This window comes from Symphalangus syndactylus, chromosome 2 (genome assembly GCF_028878055.3).
Source record: "Symphalangus syndactylus isolate Jambi chromosome 2, NHGRI_mSymSyn1-v2.1_pri, whole genome shotgun sequence".
In the NCBI taxonomy this organism is placed as follows: domain Eukaryota; kingdom Metazoa; phylum Chordata; class Mammalia; order Primates; family Hylobatidae; genus Symphalangus; species Symphalangus syndactylus.
This window is the reverse complement of record NC_072424.2, coordinates 42,385,062-42,405,724: the sequence shown is the minus strand read 5'-3', so window position 1 is coordinate 42,405,724 and position 20,663 is coordinate 42,385,062. Positions and strand designations below refer to the sequence as shown.

At 43.2% G+C, this 20,663-nt stretch overlaps 1 protein-coding gene across 5 annotated transcripts in view; it reads right to left on the bottom strand.

Moving 5' to 3' along the window:
• The window catches only part of BLNK (B cell linker), an 80,189-nt gene that overhangs the window by 38,932 nt on the left and 20,594 nt on the right, over positions 1-20,663 (bottom strand). For all 5 annotated transcript variants that reach the window (XM_055254004.2, XM_055254016.2, XM_063629344.1 and 2 more), the window contains exons 2-3: positions 16,075-16,140; positions 11,545-11,594 (exon numbers count right to left, since the gene is read on the bottom strand). In XM_055254004.2, coding sequence (XP_055109979.1) covers positions 11,545-11,594; positions 16,075-16,140 — 116 coding nt within the window. The remainder of the gene's footprint in view (positions 1-11,544; positions 11,595-16,074; positions 16,141-20,663) is intronic.

Genomic DNA, 20,663 nt, shown 5'->3' with positions numbered 1-20,663 from the left:
AGGCTCTGTTCCAAACGCGTTGGAGTGTGGGCAAGACCTCTAACATCTCTGAGCCTCAGTTTCCAGATCTATACAATGAGGGGATCATTTCTGTGATCCTCTCTGGCTCTTACTTTGACTTTTCTTGTTAAAAAAAAAAATTATCCAATGCCTTAGTATGTGCCAGGCAATATTATCAGAGCTTTGCCGTCTTTTAGCCCTCTCAAAGACCCTGTGAGGGGCTGGGCACTGGGGCTTATACCTGTAATCTCAGCACTGTCGTCCCAGCACTTTGAGAGGCCAAGGCAGGAGGGTTGCTTGAGCCCAGGAGTTCAAGACCAGTCTGGGCAACATGGCAAGGCCCCATCTCTACAAAAAATAAAATAATTAGCTGAGTGTGGTGGTCCACATCTGTAGTTCCAGCTACTTAGCGGCTGAGATGGGAAGATTGCTTGAGCCCAGGGGGTCGAAGCTGCAGTGAGCTGTGATCGTGCCATTGCTCTCTAGCTGGGGTGACAGAGTAAGACCCTGTCTCAGAAAAAAAAAAAAAAAAAAAATCACCTAAACCTTGTGAGAAAACTGAGGCCTAGAGCAGATAAGTAACATGCCCAAGGTCAGATAGTGTAATAAATGGCGGAGCCAGGAGTTGAACCCTACAGGTTGCCTTCCACGGGCATGCGCTGAGCCCCCACATGGTGCTGCCTCGCTCCAGGGGCAGGAGGTGCCGTCCTGGGCTCTGCATGGGCATAGAAAAATGGATATGACAGGTTGTGGCCCTTAAGTAGTTTATGAGCTTGAAGAATAAAATAAGTCTGAATTATGACAGCCCAGGCGAATATATGACCCCTTTCCCTCCAAAACACATTTAGAGTATGAGAAACTTAGCATCTAGCCTATCACATAAACTGACCTTAGAGGTTAAACGGGATTCACTCTGCTGTGTAGGAATCAAGCAGACACAGGCCTATGTGGCAGAGTGGCTCCACGACAGCACCACAGAGGGTCCCAGCTCCCTCCTGCCCCGCTGAGCAGCCACTGCCACAGAGGACCCAGTAGATGTTCCTAAATTCCCCAGAACCTAACAGAACCTTTTCTGGTTTTATTTTTCTGTTTTTGCTATTCCCCACTGAGCAGCCACTGCCACAGAGGACCCAGTGGATGTTCCTAAATTCCCCAGAACCTCAACAGAACATTTTCTAGTTTTATTTTTATGTTTTTGCTATTTCTACCCCTGCCACAGCAGACCACCAGACTCCAGAAAGTCAAACATTTGGGGTCTCCAAAGGCACTAGCAAGGAATTGCAGAGGTCAGGAAGGAGACTGTGGGATCGGAGTGGCCACATTTTAAGCAATGGCGGCAGCAGCACCCTCTTTTGGGAAAAACATGATAGGTGCTAAGAAAGAGCCTCACTCTACAAGCCAAACATGGGTCACACTTTGACGTGAACAGAAAATAATTCTTACATTATTCTTTGGGTTGACTAATGCTGAATTAGAGTGTACTGCAATCATTGGTGTTGGCCAAGAAACTCTAGAAGATTGGGTGAATAAATCCTCTTCCCAATATGATTACCTGGCACAATGGGGGAGTACATTTCTTTTTCTTTTCTTTTCTTTTTCTTTCTTTTTTTTTTTTTTGAGACAGAGTCTCACTCTGTTGCCCAGGTGGGAGTGCAGTGGCACAATCATGGCTCACTGCAGCCTCAACCTCCTTGGTGCAAGCGATCCTGCTACCTCAGCCTCCTGAGTAGCTGGCACGTGCCACCATGCCCAGCTAACTTTTGTATTTTTTGTAGAGATGGGGATTTGCCATGTTGCTCAGGCTGGTCTTGAACTCCTGGGTTCAAATGACTCACCCGCCTCTGCTTCCAAAAGTACTGGGATTACAGGCATAAGCCACCGCATCTGGTCAGTGTGTTTCTAATACCTTAAGTCTGGGGATCACTGAAGATCAACACTTAAGATGGCAAGAGTTTTTGTAACAACCATTTAAATAGAAACCTTTATAAAATGCCTTTATGAAACCCACTTCCCTGCCTGGATAACTGCATTTGCTCCACCCTTCCTCAGTGAGTGGGAGCCTACTTTATGATCAGTCACTGGTGAAAGTAGCACATTAGCTATCTAACTAGTGTCCCTATCTCCATTTTCTTTCTTCTCCAATCCATCCATCCTACTGTTTGTAGTTATTTTATTAAAATAAAGTTTGGATTATGCTGTTCCTTTCCTTAAGAGTCATCAGTGACTCCCTATGGAATCAAGTCGAGGTTCTGTGTCAACACATTCCAATGCCTCCACCTTCTGTCCCACCACCAACTTCTTGCGGCAGGCTCCCACGCTCACTGGCAGTAACACCAGACAGCTTCCTCCTCCCGTTGTGCACTTTGCTGATTCTGTGCTCTGCTCATGCCGTTCCTGCAGCCCATCTTCCTTCTTCCATGGAAATCCCTATCACTCCTCCTCCACAAAGTCTACCACAGTCTCTTGTCATAATCAATCACTTCTTTGTCTGGGCCCTCTTGGAAGCTAGTGGCACCATGATGTCACATGTATTTCGTTCTGTCCTGTGCTGTGATTAAGTCGTTCATGTCTCTCTGTACTGAAAAGTAGGGCCTATCTAATTTATCTTTGCATCTGGACAGAATTTTGCATTTGTAATTAATGTATTAATAAAAGTGTGAATTAATAAATGACTCAAATAAAGGAACATTAGGATAGCAACAATAGATTTCATTTACTGAACACTTGCTGTGTGCTGGGTGCCAGGCTAAGTGTTATAAAAGTATATTCTTATAACAGCACTATGTGGTAGGTGTTATCTTTATCTCTGTTTTACAGTGGAGAAACTTGGTTTTGAAAGAGGTTGTAAAACCTGCCTGAGGCTACTTGGCTAGTGAGTCTGGGAGCTGGGTTGGAAGCCAGGCTGTGTTGGCTCCTGCAGCTGAAATCTCATGTGAGCCACTTAGCCCTCTGCTGAGCACTTAGATAAAACCTTGGTGAAACGAGAATGACCCAATCCAGACATCTTGGCACATGGAGACAGAAAAGAGAGAAAAGCATCATATGGTATGGGATAGAGGTTGTTTGTTGGTGCCCCATCGATCCCTAGCTAGACTATCTACTTCAGGTCCCAAGTGCAACTCACAGCATCATATTCATAAAGTTACAGCCTTGCAGGCAATTGCCAAGACTAAAAAGCATGGGAGTCCAAGGTATTAGGTCCAAAACAGTAGTCAGTTTTCCAGTATCTCAGGGAGCTTCCCAAAGTGCACAGGTGATAGTTTAGAGCCAGGCTTTCTAGGTTCAAATCCTGGCTCTGCCCTTTACAAGCTGCTTGGTCTTGGACCAATAATTTAATATTGTTTAAAGCTTCATTTCCTCACCGGTAAAGCAAGGATAAGAACAGTGCCTGCATCATATTTTTGTGAGAATCAAATAATAAAATATATCTGAAGCTCTTAGCAAAGCCTGGCACACAGTAATGCTTTAGTAATGTTACCGTCATCTTGAGCATTGCAAAGAATGCCTCAATTAACACTGAAAACACCACTGATTCTAATTTACTCCCACATCAATCACACACTATGGCTACCACAAAGGCATGGATCCAAGAAAGCCTCTATTGTAGTGAGTAAAATTTGGGGGAGGAGAAGTTCAAGCTTCATGTAGGCCAGGTGGTTTGATTTTGTGTGTGTGATTCCATGGTCTCTGCCAGGAAGCTGATATCCTGGGCGGGCCCTCTTGTCAGGTAAAGCCTTTCCTATGGTGTGGTTTACCTGGTTTGGGGCTTATGCTCCATTCACCATGTCATAATCCCATGCCACACAACAGAGGGACTCCTCCCTTTGCCTGACCCAGGTTTTAAGATTCATGTAGCCCTCCCCAGCCTGTGGGCACAGCACCAGACGTGAGGAGATGTGAGAATGGCCACAGCGGCCCACATTTGGGCTTAGGCTCTGGGGTCAGACTGCCTAACTTAGAATCCTTATTCTGCCATTTTCTAGGAGTGAGATCTTAGCTGAATTGCTTCACCTCTGGGCCTCAGCTTCCCCTTTGCTAAAATGGACATTATTAATCGTGCTTAGAAAAGTATCTGACGTACAGTAAAGGGCTCAATGAATGTTAGCTATTACAGTGAACTTACAGTCTCTGCAATTCTCAGAACAATCTAAAGGATAGGTATTCTTATCCCCAGGTCAGAAATTGTAGGCTCACTCAAGTTACAAAACTGTTCCAAGCTCACACAGTGCTTAGGGAGCAAAGCCAGGATTCCAACCCAGGCCTAAAGGACCTTAGAGTCCAAGGTCTTCTCACCAAGCCACGTTGCATAATACAAATAAAGACTAAGGGCCAGAAGAATGACCACATGAGACTGAGGACAACTCAGGGCCATGTAGTTTTCTGAGAAATGTCCCCACATCTGGAATTATTGCCAGGAGCAGGGAAAGGTCAGAGAAAGGTGTGCCCAGTGACAGCCAAAAATTTGCATGAGGCCATGTGCCCAAGGTGGGGCCGAATGGGGCCTTGAAGGATGAGCAGGATTTGGGTGAGAGAATAAGGATGAAGGAGTGTGTCCTCCTCCATCATCTGAGAGAGGGGCTTATGTGTCAGCCCCAGAAGCAGGGCTTAGAAGCAGATGTGTGCAGAATGAATGTGCTGGGCTGGAGAGGGACAGGAGATTCTGCTGAGCGCTCACACAAATCTGATGTGCTGCCGGCCAATGGGGGCTCCAGCCATAGTGGACACCGCAGGCTCCAGTGACAAGCTGAGATGGGGAGCTGATGAGGTTGGTGTTTAGGAACTCAGGCATGGAGAGACGAAAGCTGATCCAGACCAGGGGGTCTGGGAATGGGAAGGGATGGCTGGAAGGACAGTGCAGGACTCTGTGGTGGTGGCTGGGGCAAAGGGAGTATGAATCCAGCCTCTCAGTTCTGAGTCAATAGGAGCACCAGAGCCCCTGGGGCAGATGCTGGTGGCATCACAGCATGTCTGACATTCTGCCTCAGCTGCAGCCCTGGTCCTGCTCTGGAAGCTACCCGGCTGCCAGACCCTGCCCATCTCTCCCCCGAAAGAGCAGGTGGTGGCATGCAGGGAGCCAGCGGGAAGACTGCAGCGGGACACAGAAGGAAGGAAAGAAGGAGGGGGGGCCGGTTGTGGTGGTGGGGGCAGACACCGAAAAGGAACAGAAAGCAGAACTACAGAGGCTGCAGGGGAGGCGGTGGGCGGCCAGTCCCACCAGTGCCGCCCTAAGAGGAGAAAGGGACATGATTTAATATGGGGAACTGAGGACAAGACCCAGATTCAGGCTGGCTGGGAGAAGTGTTCTGAGTCTAAATACTTAACATCTTAGGCCGGGCACGGTGGGCTCACACCTGTAATCCCAGCACTTTGGGAGGCCAGGGCAGGAGGATCACTTGAGCCCAGGAATTTGAGAACACCCTGGACAACACAGTGAGACATTGTCTCTACAAAAAAGATTTTAGAAAATTAGCCAGGCATGGTGGCACATGCCTGTGGTCCCAGCTACTCAGGAGGCTGAAGCAGGAGGATCACTTGAGCCCGGGAGGATGAGGCTGCAGTGAGCCATGATTGTACCCCTGGACCCCAGTCTGGGTGACAGGGCGAGACCCCATCTCAAAAAAAGAAAAAAGAAATACTTATCATCATAGAAACTCCCTTTGTCTGTATGTCTATTCATCCCTTCACAGGATCATTAACAGAGGGTTGGGGGTACAGCAATGGCGGACATAGTCCTGGCTCAGCCATCACCTCACTGCATGACCTCAGGAGTCACTTTGCCTCTCTGGTCTCCAGTTATTCCTAAAATGAGAAGCTTGGGTTGGACAATCCTTCAGGACATTCTAAGCTTTAAAATACCTTTGAGCCCAAGTGTCATTCCTCTATTCTTAGTTCCCTGTGGCAGGACTGATGTTGGATATAGCTCTCCCATGTCAGCGTAAGACCAGTACCTCCAGGGGAATGAGAACAGGGAGACAGAAAACTAGGTAAATGCTGGCTCCACTAGGAGCACCAGGCCCATGACAAAAGCAATGTTACATCTCACTTCTTTAGTGGACAAAGGATCGTTATGCATACCCCATATTTCTGTGTGGGCATTTACCCAAGAATCCCTGTCCAAGTGCCTTCTTTGCTCTGGATTTTTATTTTTTCCATGTATGTGAGTTTGCCGCCCCTCCACCGCATATTTGCTCTGATCTCCTCCTTGCGTGATAGCAGAGCCAGAGGAGGAGTCACAGGTGGACCTCCCAGGGGTGCCACCCCATCAGAGCCCTGGACATCAGAGCCCAAGGGTACAAGAGAGGGGCTCTGTTCAGTTCTGACTCCTCAGGGACTTGTGGGGTAACCAATGGGGCATCTGCAGTGATCCCAGTAGACTCTCGGGCACCATGACTGGTCTCCCCCTGACCTCCATCCCCAGCCAGACCTCAGACTTCAAAGATACCGAAGGCTGTTCAACTGTGAGAGCTCAGGAACTGGGAAGCGAGTTCTTGCGTTAATGTCAGGAGCTCTAGTGCCTTCAGAATAAGAAAAAAATTTCCCCCAAAAGCATAAACACTTGAGCTTCGGTCAAAGCAAGGAGCTGCAAAATGGGAGTCTGGGATGGGTTTCCCTCTTAGTGGCTGCAGTCACCTTGGACAGGATACTTAATGTCCTTGAGACACATTTTCCTCATCTGCAAAACCGAGATCGTAATTTCTATATAACGGTGCTAATGAGAAGATTAAATGAGATATGGCTGTGAAGAGCTTAGCTTAATGCCCAGAACAGAGTCAATACTCAACAGATTTTGGATATCTTCCCTTCCCACAGCAATGCCAGCTGCTTGGGGCAATGCATTCTGCCCAGTGGGCCAGCAGTTCCTTAGCGGCGATGTTTCCTCCTCAGGGAAGGACTGAACTGGGATTGCTGGGTCTGAACTGAAGGCAGCAGGCTCCACACTGGCCTGATCTGCATCCCTGGAGGAGACCCAGGTCTCCATTCTTTGTGTAATTCAAGCTTTGTCCTTCTGTACTCTAACTGGGGAAGAGGGTATGGTGACTCTTTGACTGACCTCCTGCGGGGCAGTTGCTGGTCCTCTCTATCCTCTGCCCTCTGAAGGTCAGCATCACCAAGGTCAACGCACTGTTGGCTTAGAGGGTTTTGGGAAGCCATTTGTTTCCAGAACTGGAAAGAGGACATAAATCCAACGTGTGGGGGGAAAATAGCTGGAGCATTTCAGGAGGCTTTGGTGGTTCAAGTGCTCCATAGGACACATGATTGGCCTCCCAGGCTCAGGAGGTCTGGTGGGCTCTGGCCTCCACACACTATGGTTTCCAAGATCCTAAAGACTCCCCAGGTTCGGGAGGAGCTCTCAGGGCTGATTTCTGAGGCCCCGGACATGCAGCTGTGCAGAAACCTCAAGGCTCAGGGGAAGCAGCTGGAAATGCTCCTGGGACGTGAGCTAGGGTGGGGGAGAGAACGGCAAGGAAGGATGCTAACTGCAGGTGGTGATGGTGGTTTTGGACCATTTCCGGGGATTGAGTGTAAGAGCAGGGGAAACCGGGCAAGGCCCCAGTCATCTGTCAAAGCAATAAGATGCATTTCTGAGACCCTGGAACATCAATGGATTTGCAGGGGTCAGGGATTGAGGGAGTAAAATCTACTTGTCTTTTAGTTCAGGAAAGGCAATAGGGACAGAGATGGTGGTTTATAGCAGGGTTTCTTAAGTGTGATTTACATTCAGATCCCCAGGAGATCTTGCTCAAATGTAAATTCTGATCCAGTAGTTCTAGGGTGGGGCCAAGATTCTGCATTTCTAAGAAGCTCCAGATGAGGTTGATGCTGTCTAGCTGGGAATCAAACTTTGTGTTGCCAAGGCTTAGAAGATCCTGTTGGGCCACACTTCTGCATTCCAGGAGGGATTAAATGTTCTGACATCAAGACTATTTGGAAGGGTTCCAGGATAGGGAGCAGGTGTCTAAGGACAAAAAAGAGAACATTTCAGAGCATCAGGGAGATCGGAAGATGTGAATTCCTAAAGCCAGGGAATGTTAGGAGAGGCTCACTTCATCACTGGGCCCTGAGCCCCAGAGATCTGTGTTTCTGCAGGAGTGCAGAACAATTAGTATTAGAGGGGACCTGACAGATCTTCTAGTTCAGGCCTGCATAATATAGATGAGGAAAGGAGCATGAGATGCCCAAGGTTACACAGCCAGTTAGTGGCTAAGCTGAAAGACCTTGTATGTGGGCTCAGTGGTTTGCAGTTCCTCTTGTTGGCAATGTAGAGCCATGAAAAGATTTAAAGAGAATTTTATTTCAGAACAATTTTCTGGTAGAATTTGAGAGGACTACATGCAATCAGGAATTAAGCAGATTACTTAGAGCCTTCTACACTAGGACAAGCAAGAGATGATGAAGGCCTTAGCTGTAGCAATGGGAATAGAGAGGGAAAAAATATTTAAGAGGCATTTAAGAACAAATCAATGAGATTTGGAGATTAATTTTTGTAGAAGGTGAGGGAAAAGGAGGCATCAAGGTTGATCCCAAGTGTGTGTGTTAGGCAAAAGGATGAATAATAGACGGATGCTACCTCCCTTTTCCCTAAGCAGAAATACATGGAAAGGAGAGGGCCTGGGTGAGTGGATGAGCAGGCAGACAGGTGAGTGTGAGGGGAAAATCAGGAGAGATGTCCGCCCTGAAATCAGATATGTCAGTCCACTTAAGTTTCCAACAATTGACTCTGAACTCCTGGCATCTGTGTCCAGTATCTCTGATGCTGTTCGTTCATCTAAAAGTGGCAAATATTCCTGCACATTTGTCCCCAAATCCTCGAATTAAATGTCACCTTCTCAGACAGACCTTCCCAGACCACCTAAGCTCTTCTCCTACCCCACACTGATTCCCCATCATTGCACCCTTCCATCTTCCCTCACAGCAGGTACCATGTTTGCTAATTTATAGTTACCTGTTTGCTTTCTTGTTTCTTATCTGACTCCCCACTAGTCACTCAGCACTGTAAGGTCAGGGGTTGTATTTTGTTCCCCACTCCGGATCTAGCACAGTGAGAGTCACACAGGACACACTCATGAAACACGTGTTGAATGAATCAGAAAATGTGCGAAACAGCTGAAGCACCTGGAGATGTTTATCCCAGAGAAGAAACCACTCAGATGGCCTAACTTCTTAATTCTCTCCTTTGAAGTTGCACAAGACAACTCTATTTCTATTTTTCTTAATATTTTTTTCTTATATTTTAAGAGATGGGATCTCGCTGTATTGACCAAGCTGGTCTTAAACTCCTGGCCTCAAGCGATCCTCCCATCTTGGCCTACCAAAGTGCTGGGATTACAGATGTGAGCCACCGTGCCTGGCTCTACTTTTCTTAATATTTAAAGGCTTGAACTGTGTGGCCATCAGGAGAGACATAGGAAGCCATAAGGAAATGGATTGTATCTACATCCAGCCAGGGCTGTCTGTCCCTTGCTAGACCATGGGAAACCATCACAGAAAGTGTCCAAGCAGAAGCTGGGCCTTGTGTGTGGAGGTGCATGGTGGTGGGATAGGGGTTAAACCCTGGATCAGATATTGATCTACATGACCTCTGAGGTTCCTTTTAAACCCAAGACTCCATGATTTTATAATTTTCCCATCAAACTTATTTAGTTCTTTAACAGGTTGAGTCTGCTTTTGTTTCTTTTCTTTATTTAGAACTTGGAAGGAAGAATGTGTTTGTTCTCATGTAACTAGGAAGCTTCCTTGACTTATTGATTAGGTAGATATTAAAGCCCAGAACAGGGTCTCTCTTTTAGTGCCAGACTGTACTGGCATCCCCTGACCAACTGTCTAAACTTGCTGACTGATTGGCAGGATGATGCCAATAACTACTCTGTGAATTAGTGAGTGGTCCAACAGGCCTGTAACCAGACTTGGGCAGGTTGGTCAGCATTTCTCAGTGTGATAAGATTCCCTTTGGAGGAACTGCACTATCTGACTTATTGCTATCTTGATCAGTGGCAGAAAAAATAAAATAAAATAGTAAGCTTCATTTAAGGTTATGGTTTGGTTTTAGGCTGTTGCCCTGTTGAGAATCATCAATGATGTCTGTAGCTCTGTGGTTTTCACTAAGGGATATTCAGGAAATCTTTATAATTAACACTATAGAAAGAGATTTTAAAACTATCCTCCAACGTATTTGTTCTAATAAAGAAACGTGTATTGAATATTTTACTTGGCTCACCACTGCCAGAAACACTACAAATCTCAACCCTTCTTTCCTGCCAAAGTTGATCCTAGTTGGAATGAGGTTGCAGGCTAAACTTGGAGAGGATTGAGTGTCAGGATTGAGTGTCAGCAATGTGCCAGCAATAATTTATTACCCCCACCCCTTCAACAATCCTCAAGTATCAATTTAAACAGCTTTTGATGGAGGAAGTAGTCTCTTCCCCACTTCCCCCACACTCCCAGCCACAGATTAGATTCATTAGTGCTGCTGTGGAATTCCACAGAACTTTGTGCTTCCCCTATCACTGAATTGTAATTACTTTTCTTTTCTTTCTTTTTTTTTTTTTTTTTTTTTTTTTGAGACAGGGTCTCACTCTGTTGCCCTGGCTGGATTGCAGTAGCATGATCACAGCTCACTGCAGCCTTGACCTCAGTGATCCTCCCACCTCAGCATCCTGAGTAGCTGGGACTACAGGTGCATGCCACCACACCTGGATAATTTGCATTTTTTGTAGAGATAGGGTTTTGCCATGTTGCCCAGGCTGATCTCAAACTCCTGGGCTCAAGTAATCTGCCTTCCTCAGCCTCCCAAAATGCTAGGATTGCAGGTGTGAGCCACTGCACCTGGGCCTATAATTACTTTTAACATAATTGATATGGTTTGGCTTTGTAACCCCCAAATCTCATCTTGAATTGTAGCTCCCATAATTCCCACATGTTGTGGGAGGGACCTTGTAGGAGATAATTGAATCGTGGGTGCAGTTTCCCCTATACTGTTCTGGTGGCAGTGAATAAGTCTCACAAAATCTGATGATTTTATCCAGGGTTTCCCCTTTCTCTTGGCTCTCATTCTACCTTGCCTGCCGCCATGTAAGACATGCCTTTTGCCTTCTACTATGATTGTGAGGCCTCCCCAGCCATGTGGAACTGTGAGTCCATTAAACCTCTTTTTCTTTATAAATTACCCAGTCTCGGGTATATCTTTATCAGCAGTGTGAAAACGGACTAATACAATAATCTATCTTCCCTTCTAGACTATAAATTCCTCAAATGTAGAGTCTATCTTTAACTTTTAGCACTGTATTCCTGCCTCAGATCTGCATGTGTCTGGCACATGGAAGATGTTTAATACGTAACCAATAAATAGGTGGGTGGATGGATGGATAAAAAAACTACATCTCCACTGTAGTCAAAATGCCTAATAGATTTAGTCATTCTTGAAATTAGAAAAGATACCTTTTGTTTTCAAATGAGGATAGCATATTTCCCTCTCCATAAGCATCAATGTAAATATGAACATTAAATTAGTCAAGAGTCAGTTAAAGTATCTGAGAAATACCTTACCTGAAGCGTAGTCCCTTCGAGGAACACTTGGAGGTGCTTTGACTTTTAGCCTGGAGGTAACAACCGTAAGACAAAAGGTCAGTGAGCAGAACAATGATGGTCAAAGCCGATGCTAGAAGCTGATATAGAGAGAATAGATAGACAACTAATAGCATAATGGCTTCTCTTGGACCCATCAATGCACAGATCTGATGTATTGTAAATGTAGTGAAGCCATTAGTCAGGGGTTTTCCACCTCTCCCCATCTCCCCAGTGCATGCACAATGTGGCTAAGACTTGGCAAAGGTGAAGTCAGGTGGAGAAGGGCTCAGAGAGGTCAGAATATGATAATAGTAAGCACTGAGTTCAGAGGTTCAAGGAAGATAAGTGTTGATTGGTTGGTAAGGTAAGTGTTGATAAGAAGGTTAGATAAGATGAACTATATTTTAATGACTTACAAATGTTTAACAGGAAAAAATCAGCTACAGTAAGCATTTTGGTTGTAGGTTGGGCTAAAATTACATTTGCACCATTTTAAAAATGCAAGTAAGCCAGACACACTGGCTCATTTCTGTAATCCCAGCACCTTGGGAGGCCAAGGCAGGAGGATCACTTGTACCTAGGAGTTCAAAACCAGCTTGGGTAACATAGTGAGACTTCATCTCTACAAAAAAATAAACAAAATGAGCCAGCCATGGTGGCATGCACCTGTGGTCCCAGCTACTTGAGGGGCTAAGGTGGGAGGATCACTTGGGCCCCAGAGGTCAAAGCTGAAGTGAGCCATGATCACGCCCCTGCACTCCAGCTTGGGCGACAGAGCGAGACACTGTCTTTAAAAAGAAAAAAAAGCCAAACAAGTGAACAGTGAGTGTCTCAGGATTGGAGATTATGAGACTTAGCATATTTAGTATTCAACTTGTTTTAAGCACTCTCAAAACTTTACTAAAATAAAGGTACTTTAGTACCTTTATGCTCATATGAAATGTGCTAAATAGTCACGATCCTTCTTCGTTCAATAAAAGAAGAAAATTGAAACTACATTTTAGAAAACTATTCCAAGTTTTGTAAGTTCTGATACCTCCCTTTCCACTACTTGAAATGAGTAAGGTTTATAGTCAATTATTTTTGAATAATTATTACCCATTTTAACTAAGAATTATTTGCTTAATGAAATTTAAAATATACATAAATAAAACTTATATCCAGTAGCCTTTATTTACTAAAATATCATATCCTTCAATAGAAGCAGTATAACTGCTATTATATACAAACTTTTCATGTTTTGAAAAAAAAAAGCATAGAAATTTGTGTTTGATTAAAAAACGCACACAAAAAGAATTTACAAACCAAAATTGTAATTTGCAAAAATATACATATATTTACATAGAAATTCTGGTTTTCTTTTTCTCACAGGCTCTCAATATCTATTATTTCATTCAATTCTCCTCACAAGCCAGCAGGGTGGGCTGGGAAGATACTATCATTAGGCACATGATGAGGCACAGAGACAGAGATCATCCAAGGTGTTGCAAGGAAGAAAAACAAAAACAAAACTGGGTCTGGTGCCCAGGTTGGTTCAAGGAATAGTAAAATTTCCAAAAGCACAAACCACCTGTTATCCATTATTACTATCATTTCATAAAAGAAAAGGAAGGGTATTTTAACACCCCCAAATCATCTCAGAATAAAGGAAAAACTCGCTAAAGGACTGTTGGCCACTCAACACTAGGAATAAAAGGCGTAGTTGAACTTTGCTCTGTAGCTGGCTGCTGCACACAACCCCCAACACTTTATGGTCCTTATTTTCTCACGCGGCCGTAGACCAGTGAAAACTCTGTCACAGTCTTGTGTTAGGGAACCAGCGTGTTCAAGCGTGCTTCCTCCATTCAGGGTAGCACCTGTGGCCTGGCTTCAAGTAAAAGTGTAACTGCAAGTCACTTTGAGCTAAAGGGCCCCTGACGTCACCCGGGGTAATGACTATGGTGGCCATAATTTCCAGGCTGAGAAGAAACATGGTTTGTCTTGTAAAAGTGCTTTGGTCATCCAATGGGCAGAACGTTTGAAATAGAGGCTGTTAGAAAAAACTTGAGCTCCACAGCTGCTGTAAATATGACTGGCCATGGAATAGAGAGACATTTTATGCAGAGGCTTCATGTTACTGAGAACTGGTGTATTGTAAAACTGGCAACTGGGAGCCATGGAATAGAGAAACATTTTATGCAGAGGCTTCATGTTATCGAGAACTGGTGTATTGTAAAACTGGCAACTAGAATTGCTAGTGATTGTAACAAGGACTGTCTCATAAAGAATGAGATTCTATCTGTAGCAGAAATAATAAGCAAAAATCATCACACACCTCTCCCACTCATCAGACAGAACATGAAGCCAAATTCTCCTCCTCTGTAAGACGACCACCACCTCACAAGCAGAAGGCCATTTATGTTTTATGATGATCACTTATGCATAGAGACTCATTTACATTTCATAGCCTGGAAATACCACCAAAAGTGATTTCTTACTTTTAATTTTAGCATAGATTAAAAAGAATAAGGATGCTCTTTTGAATGCATAGAGAAATGAACTTCTATAAACTATTTTTTGGTCCAAAATTTGGGGAGAAAAATTTGGTAATAGCAATCAAAACTTTAAGGACACAACTTCTTCCATGTGGAAATTTCATTTTAGGAATTTAGCCTACTGGTATATTCAAGGTCTGCAATGAACATTTATTAAAGTATTATTCATGACATTTAAATTGGAAGAAATAACCAGAGAATTTTGATTGCTATTATCAAATTGCTATCCAAAAATGTTGTACCAGTTTAAATTCAAATCCCCCCTTAAAGATGGCCACCAATATATAGCTAGTTAATTGAATTGTAATACATTTAAGGTAGACTTTTTTTTTTTTTTGAGACGGAGTCTTGCTCTGTCGCCCAGGCTGGAGTGCAGTGGCGCAATCTCGGCTCACTGCAAGCTCCACCTCCTGGGTTCACGCCATTCTCCTGCCTCAGCCTCTCCGAGTAGCTGGGACTACAGGCGCCCGCCACCACGCCTGGCTAATTTTTTGTATTTTTCAGTAGAGATGGGGTTTCACCGTGATCTCGATGTCCTGACCTCGTGATCCGCCCGCCTCGGCCTCCCAAAGTGCTGGGATTACAAACGTGAGCCACCGCGCCCGGCCTAAGGTAAACTATTAAATCATCTGTTCAGAAAAGAATATGGTTAATTTTTACTTACTAACAAATAAAGATGTCCATGAAATAGCTTAAGTAAAACCAACAAAGCAAGTTGGTAGAATGGTGTATGCACTATTATACCATTTATGACAAAAATGTATGTGTATAGTATGTACATGTCAGTGTATGTATGTATGTGTTTAAGCACACACATACATACATATATACATACTTATACACACATACATACATATATACACACATTGAACTTACCATGACAATGTCCCTTTCTGGGGAGTGGGTTAAGATGGAGATATAAGGAAATGGGAGATTTTGACTTCATAAAATTCTGGCCTGTTTGATTTTTTTTCCCTGGTGAATCTATATTAGTTTTATTTAAAAAATTTAAAGACTTAACAGAATACCATTTCCCATTTTCTCTTGAAAGAGACTTACCTACTAAGGTATATAAGACCTACTAAGGTACGTCTACCTTAGATTTTGAGTGGCAAATGCAGATATGTACAATTTTTATTCTCTTTTTAAAAAAAAAAGCTTAAGAGTTTTTGATGTACAAGAAGTTTTGAGATGCTAGCTTTCCCTCTCCAAGTGCCAACCAAAAAGTTCATTTTCAGGTAATAATTCAAAAAGCAGAAATCAAAATATGGAAAACTGGCTGAGGGCAGTGGCTCACACCTGTAATCCCAGCATTTTGGGAGGCTGAGGTGGGCGGATCACCTGAGGTCGGGAGTTCAAGACCAGCCTGACCAACATGGAGAAACCCTGTCTCTACTAAAAATACAAAATTAGCCAGGTATGCTGGCGGGTGCCTGTAATTCCAGCTACTCGGGAGGCCGAGGCAAGAGAATCGCTTGAACCCAGGAGGCGGAGGTTGCGGTGAGCTGATATTGTGCCATTGTACTCCAGCCTGGGCAACAAGAGTGAAACTCCATCTCAAAAAAAAAAAGAAAGAAAGAAAACCAAAAAAGGAAAACTCACATGGCATCTTGAAGAAGCTAGGGCTGTGTTTTGTAACTTTTCATTTGAATTTCTCCATACGTGTTTTCATAGCACTTAGCTGAATGGTTATATAAATGATTTTCCTGCTTTGACATTTGTTAGGTACCTTGAATGGGCATAGCTCACCTTCCCTGCAGTGAGAAGGAAAATCAAAGTCCACTGAGTACTACCGTACTCACTTGTCCTGTTCCAGAATGTAGACCCGGCCACCATGGATTCCAGCCAACAGTAAAGAAGGGTTACATGCTAAAGAAGCTGAAACTTCTCATCCAGGTAACAGAGAAATTTGTTTTCTTCCATGTAGCACATGTTGACTTATTTTATATAATTATTTAAATAGAGTCGAACTTACTTTTTAATTTTATTCATTATTCCACCTTCATTGTTTTTAATATCATGGACCATCTTTTGAAGCTGCCTGTAAAAAACAAAATTAAACATAAGATATTAATAACCGGTCTGACTTTTTAAAAAAGTCTTCTACTCTTCTCGAATACAAAAAAGAAGGGGAAAAAACCCTACCAAAACAACCTCCAAATAGGATGAATTATATTGTATTTAATTAAATTGACCATCTGCTACTTTAGCAAAGGAGAAGCATGACTGATTCTATAAGGAATGTGGTCACTGGGCTGTGTCCCCCTCTGTTGGGATGTCTGGACCAGTCTCAGGCTGTGACGAAAGATATTCTGATTCCTTGCTCATTGTCTTAGAGCATCCACATTACGAATATAGATGCTACTCTGTGGACACAGCAGAGGCTTCAATCAGGCCCAAGGTTCTTTTTTGTTAAATGTTAGTAGGTAGCATCTATTAAAACTTCCATTTAAAAGTTACTCCTTACCTAGGAGTCATAAAGAAAATGACTATTAAATCTGGCTGATATTTGAAACTTCTGTAGAACAAAAAGTAATATTGAGGCAGGAGAATAGGGTCTGGAGGCAGGGAACCTAAGGCCAATTTGCACTGACTTTCTAGAACTGAATCAAATGGAAAACCCCACCTCTCCATGCACAAGTAACAAAGGATCAGAGGCTACTACCTTTGCACTGTGTTATAGATGAAAAATGGAAAGTGCTTCTGATTGATCCCCTCCTGTAACCAATCAGACTGGTCCCAGGCCAAGTCTTCCTGTGTAACTTAACTTCAGCCTCTGATTGATCAACTTCTGCAACCAATCAGACTGGTCATAGGCCACTCCTTCATTTACACAGGATGTAACCAAGTAACCAATGGGAAACCCCTAGAAGGAAAATACTGTAACCAGAGCTCTTGAGCCACTTGGTCAAGCCCATTCCCACTCTGTGGAGTGTACTTTCATTTCAGTAAATCTATGCTTTCATTGTTTCATTCTTTTGTTGCTTTGTTTGTGCATTTTGTCCAATTCTTTGTTCAAAATGCCAAGAACCTGGAAGACTCATAGTCAAGACCCTCCACTGGTAACAATATGTATCAAGACCCTCCACTGGTAAGAATACGTACAAAATCAAAAGATAAATGACATGCTGAAAGAAATATTTGCAGTATATAGTAATAATAATAAGAACTACATATAAGTTTGCTGCAAAAGTAATCACGGTTTTTGCCACTAAAAGTAATGGCAAAAACTAAGATTATTTTTGCACCAGGCTTTCTCGATTTACAAAGAAATCTTACCACTCAGTAAGAAAAAGAGAAATAATTCAATAGAAAAATGAGCAAAAGATATGAACACACAGCTAACAGAAAACAAATACAAGTGGCCAATAGACCAGTGAAAAGACATTGAACATCACTTATATTTAAACAAATCTAAATCTAAACAACAGTGAGATGTCTTTTCGCCTGTCAGACTGGCAAAACATAACAAGTGTGATAATATCCAGTGTTAAGAAGGTAAATTGTTACAATCAAATCTGTCAAGATTTAAAACATCCACGACTTTTGACCCAGCAATTGGACTGCTAGGAATTTGTCTTATGAAAATGGTCACAAAATGATATCAGTATATACATATAAGCATGTTTATTGCAGCATGATGTGTAAGAACTCTCTAATCTTCTCCCTGCTTCTTCTGCCCCCCCCCCCCAACAATCAAATGGAAAACCCCACCTCTCCATGCACAAGTAACAAAGGATCAGAGGCTACTACCTTTGCACTGTGTTATAGATGAAAAATGGAAAGTGCTTCTGATTGATCCCCTCCTGTAACCAATCAGACTGGTCCCAGGCCAAGTCTTCCTGTGTAACTTAACTTCAGCCTCTGATTGATCACCTTCTGCAACCAATCAGACTGGTCGTAGGCCACTCCTTCATTTACACAGGATGTAACCAAGTAACCAATGGGAAACCCCTAGAAGGAAAATACTGTAACCAGCGCTCTTGAGCCACTTGGTCAAGCCCATTCCCACTCTGTGGAGTGTACTTTCATTTCAGTAAATCTATGCTTTCATTGTTTCATTCTTTTGAAAACAACCCAATGCTCATTAATCATTAAAAGGGAACTAGTTAAATAAATTCTGATAGATCCATTCAATGGAATGCCACAGAACCCTTAAAAAAAAGAGGAATATACATCTATATTGCTGCCTGGAACTTCTACTTTCTAAAAAGGGGATTATTACTTTATGATGTTTTAAAATATTTGAATTTTTATAGCATGTGTAGATAACATTTGTATTATCTGTATTATATACAAATATGGAGCAAAATACTAAATGGGAAGATAGGGCCATGTTATGTTTTCCTCATAATAATTTTCTGACTTAAAAAATATATAATAAAATTTCACATGGTTCTTCCCTGAAAGAGTAGGATGTTTTAATTCACCTTTCAGGTAAATGCTTCCTTTGTTCTGAGAAAACCATTTGACTGGACCCTTGAGATAATGAGCTGTACACAGCTATTGTTCTTGTAGGAAATGGTGATTTTCCCATAATCCTGAAAGCAGATTTCTCTGACTCTGGGAGCTAGGCCTTGGGTTAGGTAATAGAAATACTTTAGCATAGGTCTAGGAAACTGTCGGTTGAGGACATCTGGGAGAAATAATACCTTGGCCCTTTGTGAATTTAGAACGCCCGTGCGGCAGAAGTGTTACTTTTTGGTGCAGCAGTGGAGCAGTTTAGAAGGTAAGAGGACAGCTTCTCAGAAGAACTCTGCCTGGGCAGGCCTGTGGCTGTCCTCTACCAAGTGTTAATTTAAAGCTAAACAGTGCAGTGATGCTGGTGCTCTGCCGGGGCTGCTCTATTGAGGGCAGGCCATCTAGCACTTAGGGAGTGGAGTGAAATTTACTGGATAGGGAATTGGGAAAAGGGAGATTGCTCAAACATAAAATGGGAACTTAAGCTGCAGATTTTGGGGAGATCTCTCTCTTTCTAGGGCTAATGGCTGTTAGGCGCTAGAGTGCTGAAGAGCACAGACAAACCTGAGGGATTTTCAGTGGTGGGGGTTGGGGCGATGGCAGGGGGTGATATCCCTGAATCTGAGGCTGGGTCTGCACCTCTGCTCTGAGAAAAGCCATAGCCAGAGCCATCGCTAGCTATTTTCAACCACATAATCCCTCTCTGCTGTCCCTGAATCTTCAGTAAGATCTTGTAGTAGCTGCAGCCCGGCCTCAGCTGGGCCTTGGGGAAGAGAGTGTTCCACTGGCATGGAAGGGTGGAGGGAGGACAGGCTGGAGTGTGAAGTAGAAGGATAGGAGGAACTTCTTTTGGGACAGCCGTATGGCTGCATCTTGGAGAATTATCACATAAGTGAGGGACCCGCTGAGGGGCCCACGTTCAAATGTATGTGTCAGGGGTCTTGTGCCAAGTCATTGTAATTTGGGTAACAAAGGAAATGAGACCACACCTTATACTCCCTAGCTAGGGAGGCCAGGCACACTGATGATACAAGTGTAAGAGCTCAGGAAAGAGCCAGGCACATATTATGGGCTCAGTAGCAGAGAGAAAAGGATGGTTGAGAGACACACAGAGGGTCCCTCAGATGGGCCCTTGAGTTGCCTCAGAACGCTACAGTTTTCTAGAATTTGTTCACATATACTGTATGCCAAACCCTTTTCTCCTTTTCCTGAGGAATTATAGAGAATCTTCGAGATAGAGGAAAGAAGGAAATGAAAATAATGGATCTGGCAGTGGGGAGAAAGAGAGATTGAGAGACAGACAGAGAGGGGGAGAAAGAGAGAGAGAGAGGAAGAGAGAAAGAGAGGTTGAAGTGGATTGATTGGAAAAAATTCAATAATTTCATATGGAGGGCAGAGGGCAGCTCTGGTTGTAAGCTGACTGTAACTGGATGGAGTATCTTTAGCCTAAGTTAATGCTTAACCAGGTTGAGGAGCAAAATGAGCCAGCAGTGAAGAATCCTATCAGAAATTTGTCAAGAGTGGGACACAGGCAGAGTAATAGGGAACCAGGGGCCAATTTGCATAAGTGATTTTGCTGTGGATGTAAATAAACAGATGCAAAATGTTGCAAAAGAATTGGATGCAATTTTGTCACTTGCTCAATTTGGCATTTGGTGCTTCTTGGCATTTCCTAATTACTTTTTATTGTGTATTATTATAACAATAACAATTATACTATGTAACTATATAATTACAGTAAGTTACTGAAGTGTTACATAAACTATACTTTTTAAAGTTGATGCATAATAGCAGTAGATATTTATGGGTGCATGTGGTATTTTGATACATGCATACAATGTGTAATGATCAAATAAGGATAATGGGGAAACCCATCACCTCACCTCAAACATTTATCATTTCTTTGTGCTGAGCACATTCCAAATCTTTTCTTCTAGCTATTTTGAAATATACAATAAATTATAGTTAACTATAGTCACCCTAGATAAATTATACTTCTTATATTTTAAAGTTTTCTTCTCTCTCTGTATCTCGTTCACACAAATTCTGATGTCTATAGACTGCTTTATTACAACTGCCAAACTTCTGTGATCTGGGAAGACA